Source organism: Acromyrmex echinatior, chromosome 7 (genome assembly GCF_024713525.1).
Source record: "Acromyrmex echinatior isolate Ae372 chromosome 7, ASM2471352v2, whole genome shotgun sequence".
Classification (NCBI taxonomy): domain Eukaryota; kingdom Metazoa; phylum Arthropoda; class Insecta; order Hymenoptera; family Formicidae; genus Acromyrmex; species Acromyrmex echinatior.
In genome coordinates, this window is record NC_141858.1 from 493,817 (window position 1) to 507,176 (window position 13,360).

General features: G+C 34.7%; 1 protein-coding gene and 1 long non-coding RNA gene across 15 annotated transcripts in view; both read left to right on the plus strand.

Moving 5' to 3' along the window:
• Window positions 1-13,360, plus strand: part of LOC105144004 (prominin-like protein) — a 331,794-nt gene that overhangs the window by 248,766 nt on the left and 69,668 nt on the right. For 11 of the 14 annotated variants that reach the window (XR_015545735.1, XR_015545734.1, XM_011052632.2 and 8 more), the window contains 4 exons: window positions 5,757-6,312; window positions 6,415-6,573; window positions 6,842-6,963; window positions 7,974-8,024. Coding sequence is in view for 11 of the 14 variants with exons in the window: in XM_011052632.2 (XP_011050934.1) it covers window positions 5,757-6,312; window positions 6,415-6,573; window positions 6,842-6,963; window positions 7,974-8,024 (888 nt within the window). In the remaining 3 variants the exon portion in view is untranslated. The remainder of the gene's footprint in view (window positions 1-5,756; window positions 6,313-6,414; window positions 6,574-6,841; window positions 6,964-7,973; window positions 8,025-13,360) is intronic. The other 3 variants (XR_015545736.1, XM_011052635.2, XM_011052638.2) reach the window with 1 other exon arrangement.
• On the plus strand, window positions 123-2,807 carry LOC105144003 (uncharacterized). The gene is made up of 2 exons (XR_015545740.1): window positions 123-849; window positions 908-2,807. It is a non-coding gene; the product is annotated as an uncharacterized LOC105144003 (long non-coding RNA).

Below are 13,360 nucleotides of genomic sequence, written 5' to 3' on the forward strand. Positions count from 1 at the left end.
CCGATTGACAGTATATATATATATATATATATACATACATATATATATATATATATATACATATATATATATATATATATATGCAATGTATATAGGCAGTGTATAAGGCTTAGTTACTGAAGCTTACGATTGAATGAAAAAAGCCTTATATACTGCCTATATACATTGCATATATATATTGTCAAATCGGACATGTTGCGACGCGTTTAACAGAAGCATCGATGTTTCGGATACACACATTCATACATACATAAATACGTGCATACGTTCATACATACGTACATACGTTCATATATACGTACATACGTTTATACATACATTCATACATGTATATGTTCATATATACGTTCATATATATATATATACATATATATATATATTATATATATATTAATATATATGTACGAGCGTTAAGTCATGGGCCGAGTAAAAGAATATATATACTGAAAATCGAGCGAAAGAAGTATCCTTGTCACCAAGTTCGTCAAGTCCACCGCCATCGAAGGAAAAAGCGAGATATTGGAATGATGAATTTTTCTGGGGAAAAATCATCAAAGTCGCCAACGTCATCGAAATATCATTCATAAAGTATAAACATTAATAAACTCGCGAACAAAGAAAATACGTAGAAAGACGCGATAAAACGCGTCACGACACATTCGCAATTCTTAGAAAGAGGGGGAGGAGTTATTCCCTCTTCGATTCTAGAAGTATTACCATATAGTTTACAATTTACGCGGGTACGATCATGATACCCGAATCTTGCGATACCCGGTTGTACGAACGGTTGAAAAATGTACTTCACCAAAGAGAGCAGTGCATCGAAACGAAGAAGGACTGCAGTAACATGTAAGTTTCAACGTTCTATGCACAAAAAGAATGTTTTTAACATTACGTACGTGCGCAGCATGGAGCATCGCGCGGTGCGTTTACTGAACAGACGTTATGATCTGATGACTACGGGTACAAGTATTTATGAAATATATATACTGGAATCAATGTTGATCCACCGAATTACGTGGAGATCGCTCTGGGAGATAGCGGATACGAACTGTCTCTCGAAACGAGTAAGGGCTTCTACGAGCAACGATGGAATTTACAAAATGCTTCGAAACGAATACAAAGACAATTTTATAAACGTTGGGCCGCTAATCGTCAGAGTTTGCACGCTGAACGATGTTGCACACATCTCGATGTCTCGATTCTTCATCCGTATGCATGACGATGACCGAAACGCTATGCCATATGTTTCAATTTGACGGGTATATTGATGTAACATTCAATTAGCCCGACTCGTTGATGTCAAGTATATGCGATTCTCCAACATCGCGTTCATAGATGCTATACGTGATAATGACATCTTCAATGGATATCAGCTCGTCGAGCTATTAACTTTAGGTTTTAATGCGTATGAAAAAAAATGATGTAATAAAATGTGAATAAAAATTTTTTTGTTTATATCATTATATATGTACTTTCTTTACTTCCCATTCTTTACTTCCTATGCCATATGTACCTATATTGTAAGAAAAAAAAAACAAATAACAAGTATGAAAATAAACGCACGCAATTCGGAAATTAAAATTGATCTTTTTATTTTATATCATTATACGCACTATTTGCCAATGCATCTCAATCTTTAACTTTTATATCATTATACGTACTATTTCGCAATTACCAAAATTACATTGATAATATCATCATCCGAACATGTCAAATAATTTTAGGTATGAAAAGAAAAAAAGGAGATAGGAGAAGACGGTAACGTATTGAGAGAAAGATGGTAAGTACATGAGATAGCACGCACGGCAGCTGCGGCGACGGCCCGCAACATATTTTAAAGCTGCGGGGTCCGCGGCGATGGCGGGGCGGTGGTCCACGGCAGGATTCCCAATGATACGTGACGTCACAGCATGGCGGCATGTCTCATTGGCCTAGTTTCCACCGAGAGTTTAAACCGAGAGTTTAATTTTAGATTCTTTAATATAGTAACAAAATTTGAAAGTATCTCATAGAAAAATATTTGTTTACATGTATATTTGTTGAATATAAAATTTATTAATACTAAAATAATAACTTGAATATATGTATGTATTGTAATCGTGCTCGCGAGCGACGGCACAACTTCGTTGCGTGCTCTTAATTCTTCTCTTATGTAAAAATAACCTTTTCAGCGAATATCTCGATAGTTAGGCGGATTTTCGGCCAGTCTCTTAGTTTTCACTAAATAAGTTGGGCACTAGGCACGAGAGAGCGTGCCATTTTTTCAAAAATCTTTCTACTTCCATTTATACTAAATTTGCGACAGTAGGGGTGGGTCGTTAAAGGTGGGAAAATTGTCGGAAGGCGAGAGAGATAGGCGACGAGCATCACACATGAATTGATAAAGAAATAAAGACAATTATTTTGACGACTTGGTTACATGCAATCTCCGGAGATCCCTCCACTAGACTCGATACAGTCTACGGTCGCAAAAGACAACTTATTTCTAACGCCGGACGCCAACTACACTCTACAATACGAGTTATTACTTCCCTCCGCGCTATGCTTCCGCGATGACTTAACTATTTACATGATTTCTCGATCGCAGACACGAACTCGTACTCGCAGTACTACCCGCTACCGGGCGGGTAACGCCGACGCGAAGCCGAACGTTAACTCGACAGCACGATACGATCACAATATTCGTACCAACACGACACGAGATACGACAGTACCAAAATGATTCGACTGTGGCAAGAGAGATGAGCGCGACTTGACAATAATCTCCTACTTGACTAATAATCTCCTACGATTCGAACCAAAAATCGACAACTAAAAATCCAAATGTTTGAGAGGATAGCATATGTCTCGCAAGTTCACTCTACACGGCGGTTATTAAATCGGCCTCTTTCTGCGACGCGAGCTTTTCTACGCACGATCCACCCGAAGCTACGAATCTAGATCGGCAGCTTTACAGCAGCAGTGGCGACGCTCGTCTCATCCTCGTCCTGTTCCTTCTGCTTGTCTTCTTGGTAATCTCGCTCACAGCAGCAGTCTCCAAACGCTCGTCGATGGCGACTTCGCACGTCCTTTACACGCCCAACCCATCCGGGAGTTCCTTGTGGATTCGCGCAGTCGTTCGGCTCCCCCCGCCCTCCCTCAGGAGGGCTGTCACGCCGATAGTTCCTACTTATCACGCTATCCGCGCGTGCGTACAGGTCCTCGCGGCCGCAAATCCTTGCGTTTAAGAGGCGTAATATAATTTTATCTCAAGGACTGCTTTTCCTTTTGAGGTCCCGGAATTGGGCCTTCCCGGACTGGCGGGGGATATCCTGACAGCTCCTTTTTCCGTTCCACATCAGAGATCATATGCCCCCGACGGACGGTTCCTTGGGTGAGTCCCTCGAGAATTCTCGCTTCCGATCGTACTCTGCAAAGGGTGCACGATGTAAAAGAGTTTTAGGGCAGCAACAGATTATAAGTATGAGGGTAAGTCAATAAGTTTTTAGAAAAACATAGTCAAACACATTTTTTTTGATCGATTCATTTTTATTCATTTTTTTCTCAACATAGTCTCCTTTCACTCTCGATACATTTGATCCAACGATTCTTCAACTTTTTCAAGTCGTCTGAATAATATAATTTGTCCAACCATTCAAAATAAGCCTCTGTTTCGATGAGCTGCTCTCTGGTGATGAATCTCTTTCCTCCGAACCATTTTTTTAGGTTTGGAAACAGGAAATAGTCGCAGGGGGCTAAATTTGGCGAATATGCTGGATGGGGAAGCAATTCGTAGCAGAATTCATTGAATTTGGCCATTGATGCCGAGCACGTGTGAATCCGTGCATTGTCTTGATGAAAGAGTACTTTCTTCTTCGCCAAGGGGACATTTTTTCTTTAAAATATTATATAATAATTTGTTGAAACGGTCCAATAAGGTTGCGTAGTAATCGCCATTGATCGTTTGCTTCGACGGAAAGTAATCGATATGAATTATACCGAGTGCATCCCAAAAAACTGTGGCCATCACCTTTCCGGCCGACTTCACGGTCTTCGCCTTCTTCGGAGCTGGTTCACTCGGTGAAATCCATTGTTTTGACTGTTCCTTCGTCTCGGGTGTGAAGTAATGGATCTATGTTTCGTCCACAGTAATGAATTGATGCAGAAATTCATCTGGATTACGTTGAAACATCTCCAAACTTATTTTGAAATCGTCATACGGTCGCGCTTCACAGAGAGCAAACGCGGCACCCATCTTGCCGATCTTTTTCATATCCAATTGTTCGTGCAAAATTGAAATTACTGTGCCATGTGATGTGTCTGTAGCCTCAACAAGCTCGCGCATTTTCACTCGTCGATCAGTCAAAACAATATCGTGGACTTTATCGATAATTTCTGGTGTAGCAGCCTCAATTGGATGTCCCGAACGAGGTGCATCACATGTGGATGTACGATCACGTTTAAATTCATTCACTCAATTGTATACAGTCGCTGGTGTAGATGTGCTATGAACATTATCTAATTCGGCTTTGATTTTTTTTGGCGTTAAACCTTTCATATGTAGATGTTTGATCACTGCACGAAACTTTCGTTTTTTTCTATTTTGTAAAAAATACAAAGATTGTTCGTTTTAATCATCTATAGAAATGAAATCACGCGATGAATTCTGTTCAAAATTTGACAGTAATCAGCTGAAAGATACTATTTGTCAAGAAGTAATGTGACATTACACTGCGAGTGCCGTCTGACAGATTTTCTAAGAACTTATTGACTTGCCCTTGTAATTATACAAAACCATGTGATCTGGACTCCCGTGAGGGCAGCCTTCAAACGTAGCCTCTTCTTTCTTCCTTTCGATGTTGTCTTCCTTCCCCCGTTGGCGAGTGAAACGGCAACAATTACAGAATAATATAGCAGCTGCCAAGCGATCCATGGCGATCCGAACTTTGACTATGAGATTAATCATTAAAGAACAAAAATTTTAACGAAAAGAGCAAAAATATTAAACAAAAACAGACAATTACGGGGTTAGCGCATGCTCAGGTGCGCTCGCACGCTTGCCCTCCGAGTCGAGAAGACGCGCGATTCCGCCGCCGATGATTCTCAACAGTGACGGACAAAAAAATCTCACGTCATAGTATATAAAATTTCCTTAATTTGCAAAAAATAGTTTATAATTAATAAAATATTCATTGAATTATTTGCATGAATCGAATTATGAATAAAACAGTCTCGTTAAATATGCTGCTGCTAGAGATTTTGTTCATTTTCATATTTTGTCTCTATAATTTTCTAGTTCTTATTGATGTAAAAATTCCTTTTCAATTTCTGCGCCTTTCATTACACTATCTATTGCATTTCGTTTTCTTATTTTAATGTGTTGTTTTATACTTTATTCATTTTAAACGTCTTCCATATTTTATATATTAATTCTATTATAATTGTGAGAAATTATCCCATACACATTATTCCATACAGTTCTAAAAAATATCCGAAAAATGTCTACATAAGGACGTTTTCAAGATGCTACTCAGAGAATTGTGTTTTTTGGGACTTTTTTAAATAAATATATTTGAAATATTATTTTGATTTTACTTCTTTTTTATAACATTATTTTTGATTTTTTCTTGCAAAATATTTGACGCCTTTTTTACATTTTTAATGTCTTTTCCGATGTTTACATATTACAAGAGAAAAAAGTTAAGATTTATTATCCAGTATATATATTGAATAAAAAAAAATTTATATGTGACTTGATTTTTTCCTCATTACAGTAAATGCCACGAAAATGAGACGCTTTACAATGTGCTGAATCTAAAAAATGTATTTATTGTTGAAAGCCTCCGCGATTACAATGGACGTTACGACATTAATGATACTATCCAACAATTACGTCGCAAGATCAGCCTTTCTCCTGGTGTAGTGATCCTGAAGGATAGCGCGAGATCCAAACTGAACGATCTAGCGCAGAGCGGCCTAAGCGACATCAAATTCTATCAGTACGCCGAGCTACTCGCCGAGAACATTACGAATATTAATTTGGAACATCTTGCCAAACAATTACGAGAGGTTTCCGCTAAATTACCGGAAGGACAAGAGGAAATCAGACTCAGTCTTGAGAAGAATGCACATGACTTGGAACATTATCACAGAGACTTGGTCATGCCTATGGCCATGCTCAGCGAGCAATTAAGCGCGAACGCGTTAACACTTCAGGAGACCATTAAATTCAATCATAGTTCAATGGCTGACGCTATTCATGATTTAGTGGATGAAGTTACCAAGGCGCAACAATTCCTAAATAAGGATGGACCGGAATATGTTCAATATGTACGTCTCATTTTTTTATAGGAATATATTTTAGTAATATTACTATATGTTACATTGATGTTACTTATAACATGTCAATTAAAAATATGTTATTGTTAATAGCTTGCTACTAAATTTGGCAATGCGTTTTTGCATCAAGTGGACAAATTTCTCGAGCATGTCATTGAATCTGCAATTTTCAAGATTGGAAGATGTGCTCCCGTGTCGAATGCTTATAACGCAACGCTCGTGGCCGGATGCAATAGAATTTTGGATCCATTCGTAAGTATTTAGTTTGCTAGACGCATTTATAAATCCATAAATCCACGTATTATCTGATATGCTAATGTGCCTATACATTATTTATATAAATTCTTAAATTTTTATTAAATTTCCATTAAATTTCCTAACCGTTTTAGAAGTCTCATAAGGTGATAAGCAAATTTATTGCAACGGATGACAACTAAAGTATTGAGCGAGTAATAACATGCGTTATAAAATTAAGCAGTCTTCGTTGAAAATTAATATTTATGATTTTATTTATGTATAGAACGGTTTTTGGGCAAGCGTTGGTTGGTGCCTAATTCTATTCATACCAACGATAGTGCTCTGTGTGAAGTTGAGCGCTCTGTACCAAAAGTCAGATCCATATCCGGGGCCTCTTGTCGAAGCGTAAGTTTTTAATCTCTCCTTATAGATATAACAATTCTCAACTGCAATCTAAGAAACATCTCTTTAATTGTTTTTGATTCATCCAATACATGGTGCATGACAATATTTAAGATACTAATGTGTCTTTAGTAAATCCATTGTCAATTGAAATCATACATTAAACATGAGTCATTCACCAAATCGTTGAGTAACGTCCCAGTATCGATTACAAATCTAAAAGAAATAAAATGTAAAAGATAACGAGACACATTATACGTTACACTTCGGAGCAATAAAACTTTTTTCTTTCTTTTTTGCGAATCTCAACGTACAACGATCCCTGAACACTTCTCATGTAGAAACTGTTAATTCTTTTATTTCCGTCTCGTAGTCACTCTCGAGCTTCCATATATCATGGCATGTATTTATTCGCGCTTTGTAACATCTTTGATATCGGCATGTCCATGTTTTTTTATTTCCAAAAAATCCTTCGATTCCGGAAATTCTGAAAGAATTTCCAGGTTCGAAATTGTCTTTTCGATCTCGAAAACTTATATTCTGTTTAAAACAGAAATAATTGATTTAATAGTCGGCCACACTATTAGAGATTGAAAATTGCGAATTGAAGAAATTAAAATTCAGCCAATCGAAATGAAATAGAATAAAATTAAAATTATCTGATTGATCGAATTCTAATCTTCAATTCGTAATGTAATACGGGCATAAGATAATTGAAACACTCGAGTTTGAATCTCCTTTCATGTAATTATTATAATTAATGATTTGTACCATTAAAAATTATCAGTGCTATTTTGATTAAGTCACTTATACTATTTCGGTATTTACAAAACTATCCCAACTATATCTCGGACGCGCATTCTTTTATTAACTGCGAGCAACAACGAGAGATTGTACAAAATCTATTTTACTTAGACCGAATAGTCGCGATTCACTGCGGTAGCCTAGATTATGTAGCTGTCTAATGTGTGGAATGGTTGTTGGAATCTAACCGCTAACACGCTCCGTTACAGTGAATATTTGTATGACGCATACGCAGACAGGGATAACATACCCCTCGCCCAGTAAGTATACTACAACAAAGCCAAAGTGTGCTCGCATGTTCCACATATCCCCAAGATATATGCATGTATATATAAAACTTGTGGTCACAACTTTTCACATGATAAAAATTGTTATTTTTGAAGCGACACGATATTTCCCTCACCTTTTTCATCGTAGATCGTATAATGGTTCATTTTCTGGTAATTAAGAATCAGAGATGGGAAATAACGTTAATTGATATCGTTACAATACCTTTTTTTTTAAGTAACGAATGGGTAAGGATATTACATTTTTTTATTTGTAATATTAATGGTTGTTGCGCAGTTAATGATTAATAGTAATGTATAATAGTAATGTATGTTACATTTTTGGTTAACGGAATAGAATCATTACCTTTGTCATTACTTGCATATATACAATACATGTGTGTGGAAGAGTAGGGAATGTGTGAATTTTTTTATCATGTTGCGACCATTGAATGTTATTCTAACGCTTTTTAATAATTAATAACAGTAATATAAATTATTTTTTTAAATTAATAACGAATTACTTTTAAAACTTCTTCCCAACCCTGTTAAGAATAATTTTTTGTTATCTGAAATATTATACATGTTGACTTATTCTTTTCTCTCTTAATTGCTAATAGAGAACAAAGAAAATGAGCCATTTCAGTATCTGAGAGTAATTTTGATATATAGTCATTTTAACACAAATATATTTGAGTAACATACATATAATATATATATATATATATATATATATATATATATATATATATATATATATATATGATACTTCATTGTTTAAATATATTTCTTGTTTCTTTGATAAATGATATGTAATTAAATCTTTATTTGAATTAGAATAATATTCTAGCAAAATACTATCCATTTAATCTAAAATATATGTTTGAGTGAAAAATTTGATATGTAAAAAAGTATCAGAATTTTATTTAATTATACATATAATAGCAGAATAAGCTGATGTTATATATTTATAAAAGATCTAAGATATGTATATCTAAAAAAAGATAGTAACAAAAGGGGCAATAAGCAAGAAAGTGCAATGCCTTTCTTAATGCGAAAATTATACGATATATATTAGGGATGTAAAATTACTGGATACCGGATATCCGAAAAAAATGTAATATCCGTTATTCGATCGGATATCTTTTCCACATATCCGGTATAAATTTACCAAAACTTTTATTTTAAAAAGGAAAACAGAAAAATAGCAATAATAATCGACTGTGGAATAAGGTTTGCAATACACTTTCAACATTGCTCAGTAAACAAAGTTTAATATTAATCAATTTTTCATGATGGGCAATAATATTTTAGCATTTTATGGTGAAAATCTATTTCGATTGTTGGTATAAATCACCATAACTGTGAAACCATAAACTGGAAGAAGTTCAGCTGAAAAGAATATAATTCTGCATTAATGACGCAAATTTTTAATATAAAATTTCAACCTATTATATATTGTCAGATACTAATGATATCCGAATAGTGAAAAAGTATCAAATAATACCAAATATTTTCTGGACATTCGAGATGCATCCCTCATATAATATACTTTAATATGATATATATACATAGTTAATAATACATAATTTAAAACAAACAATGATCGAACAAGAAAGATGTTAAAAAAGAGGTGCAATAATGTATTTATACGTTCAATATCAAAATGTTTTGACTATCATAAAGTCTTCATCAATGTAAATTAAGGAAAATATCCTGTTTAGAAGTATTCCTCCAATGATCTTGATCTTGATGTATGTTAAAATCATGATCCTAAGTGACCTACAGGTTTCTGCCGTCGCTAGTTATTCGTTAAAAAGTTATTAACAGTCAAAGAAAGTTAATAATTATTTACCTGCTTTACATGAAAAGTCGGATAATTCTAGAGAGAGAGATAGGATGGATCAATTAAAGAAATACGACTTTCCACGCGAAGAGAGGTTTACTTCACCTCCCTCTCTGCCTAAAGCCCTCTCTGTCGTGAATGAATTTTCACGCGAAGAAAGATCCATCCCTCCCTCCCTCCCTCCCTCCCCCCCCTATTTAGGAGCGCATGACTTTTCACGCAAAATGGCGAGAGCCAACCACCCTGTTTAAAAAATTCGATGAAAAACGGTAGAAATTTATATAAATCTGATAGAAATTCTATATAATTTTTATCAGAATCTATCATATTTATCAGATATTAAAATCACGACAGATGGGAAAGTTATAAATTTCTGTCGTTTTATATCTTATATTAAATAAACGATAGAATACTTATCGGAGATCAAGCTTCTCTATCATATTATCTGATTTAATAAGAAATAACGAAAATATGTTTATATGAATCAATTTAATCCTAATATGCTATATTTGAATAAGACAGATATTATAGAAAAATTATCGTATTCTATCGTTAGCGGTACAATGTGTCACATAGGTCATTGCATTATCTAATTTAATAAGAAATAAACGAAAAGATATTTATATGAATTTACATATTTTAATCCTAATACATCCCTGTATGTTTGAATAAGACGGATATTGCAGAAAAATTATCGTATTCTATCGTTGGCAATATAATGTAAAATTCAAGTCATTTAATAATTATTTTGCAGATTTCAGCATACATAACAAAGCTATAAATTTTTATCGTTTTATATTTTATCTTATTTGAACGATAGAACACCTATATGAATACACAGGTTTCTCTATATGATTCTATCACATTTTCTAATTTAATATCAAATAAAGATAAGATGTACGAACCTATAATTTAATCCAAAAATGTCCCTATATATTTGAATAAGACAGATGTTAGAAAAATTATCGTATCGTATCGTTGGCAATATAATATAACGTTCTTCAGATCATTGAATAATTATTTCGCAGATTTCAGCATACATAATAAAATTGTACAGTTAATCTATCGTTTTATATCTCATCTTATTTAAACGATAGAATAAATAACTGTACACAAGCTTCTTTGTCACATTATTTGATTTAACATAAAATAAGTGACAGGATGATTTATGCGAATTCATACAATTTAATCCGAAAATTTCCCTATATGTTTAAATACTACATGGACTGAAAAGTCCCGGGATTTTTCAATAGGTGGCGCCACTAGAAAATGAACATGATTCATTTGGAGAGGTTCATCTGTCACTAGTTTATGTATGAAGTTTCATGACATTTCGTTCATTCGTTTACAAGCTACAGTCGTTTAAGTGGCGTTACTTTCGCCTTCGTAAAAAAAATGGAAAAACAGGAATATCGCATCTTGATCAAACATTGTTTTTTGATGGAAAAACTTCTGAACAATCATTGAAATGATTGCAGAAATGTTAACCCATATCTGCTCCTTCGAGAACAACAGTTTATCGGTGGTTTAGTGAATTTAAAATGGGTCGTACAAGCACCGAAGACGCTCGTTCTGGAAGGCCAAAAGAGGCTACGAATGCAGAAATCGCAAAGCAAGTGCATCGAATCGTTTTGAGTGATCATAAAGTGAAGTTGCGCGAGTTAACTGAGGCCGTGGGCATCTCAAAAGAACGGGCGGGATACATTTTGCATGATGTTTTGGACATGAAAAAGCTATCGGCACGATGGGTGCCGCGTTTGCTGACCAAAAACAGTAGCGCGTTGATGATTGGCCGGTTTGGCGTTGTTGCAGCGTAATCGAGCGGACTTTTTTCGAGGTTTTGTGACGTGGGTCCATTACCATACGCCTGAGTCCAATAGGCAGTCTGCAGAGTGGCTGAAAAGCCACGAAAGCCGACCAAAGCGGTCAAAAGACCAACGCTCGGCCGGGAAGGTTATGGCCTCCGTTTTTTGGGATGCGCATGGCATAATCTTCATCGATTACCTGCAGAAGGGAAGAATAAGTTACGGGAGAGTATTATGCAGCATTATTGGACAAACTGAACGACGAAATAAAGAAAAAACGGCCCCATATGGCGAAGAAAAAAGTTCTGTACCATCACGATAACGCACCGTCACACACGTCCTTGAAAGCGATGGTCAAATTGGACCAATTACGATTCGAATTGGTTGCTCACCGTATTCTCCAGACTTGGCCCCCAGCGACTATTATCTGTTCAAACCTCAAGCGGTGACTCCAGGGAAAGAGATTCACATCGAATGAGAAAGTCATCGCGGAAACCGAGGCGTATTTCGAAGGCCTGGACGTTTCGTACTACAGAAAGGGCATCGAAATGTTGGAAAATCGCTATACCAAGTGTATCGCCCTCGAAGGCAACTATGTTGAGGAATAAATATAACTTTACCCAAAAAACGCTTGTTTTCATTAAAAATCCCGGGACTTTTCAGCCCATATAGTAGGTAGATATAGATTATAAAAAAAATTATTCCATCGTTGTTATATAATTAAGTATTCATTTAAGTCATTCAGTAATTAATTATTTAATAATCTAAATGTCACATTATGTTGCCAACTATAGAATACGATAATTTTTTCATACAATCTATCTTATTTTAACATATAGGGACATTCTGGATTATTATAATCCAGAAATTATATAGTTTCTTATAAACATTATATCATTTTTATTATGTAACTTAAATATCGTTTTTAATCGTAAATTTCAGATTACTTACCTGCTATATTCGATAAATTTTCTGTATTTGTCTAGTTTTCGTCATATAGCTTAGATACCGTTTTGAATCTATTTCTATCTGGTCATGTTTTATTAAAATTAATAATATGCTATCGCGTTTTTGTATCATAAATTTCAGATAACTCGTCTAAAGTACGTGACATATTTTCTTTATTTCTGTATCGTTTTTATTATACAATTTAAATGTCGGTTTTAATCAATTATTTTAGTCGTGTGTTTTGTCAAAATTAATAATATTCTATCATATCTTTAATCATAAATTTCAGATTCTGAAATTTAAGATTAAATCCCGTCGATTCCGATATGCGTTTTCAAAAATTGTAAATTTTCAATGTGTATATATATATATATATATATGTGTGTGTGTGTGTGTGTGTGTGTGTGTGTGTGTGTGTGTGTGTGTGTGTGTGTGTGTGTGTGTGTGTGTGTGTGTAATTGTAATTAATAAATTGCATGTGAAAATATTAGGTGTTGGAATTAATTCGTAGCGTTTTTTAATGAAAGAATGTTATTTATTTCACATGAGCATTAAAAAATACATTAATGAAAGTACTTCCCATCACTTGTAAAACGCTACGAATTAATTCCAACACCTAATATAAATGAATTCTACAAAAGAATAATAAAAAATAATAACTGTATTTTAACGATTAAAACAATACAATACTATTAATTATGACATGATAAAACACGACCAGAGAGAAATTG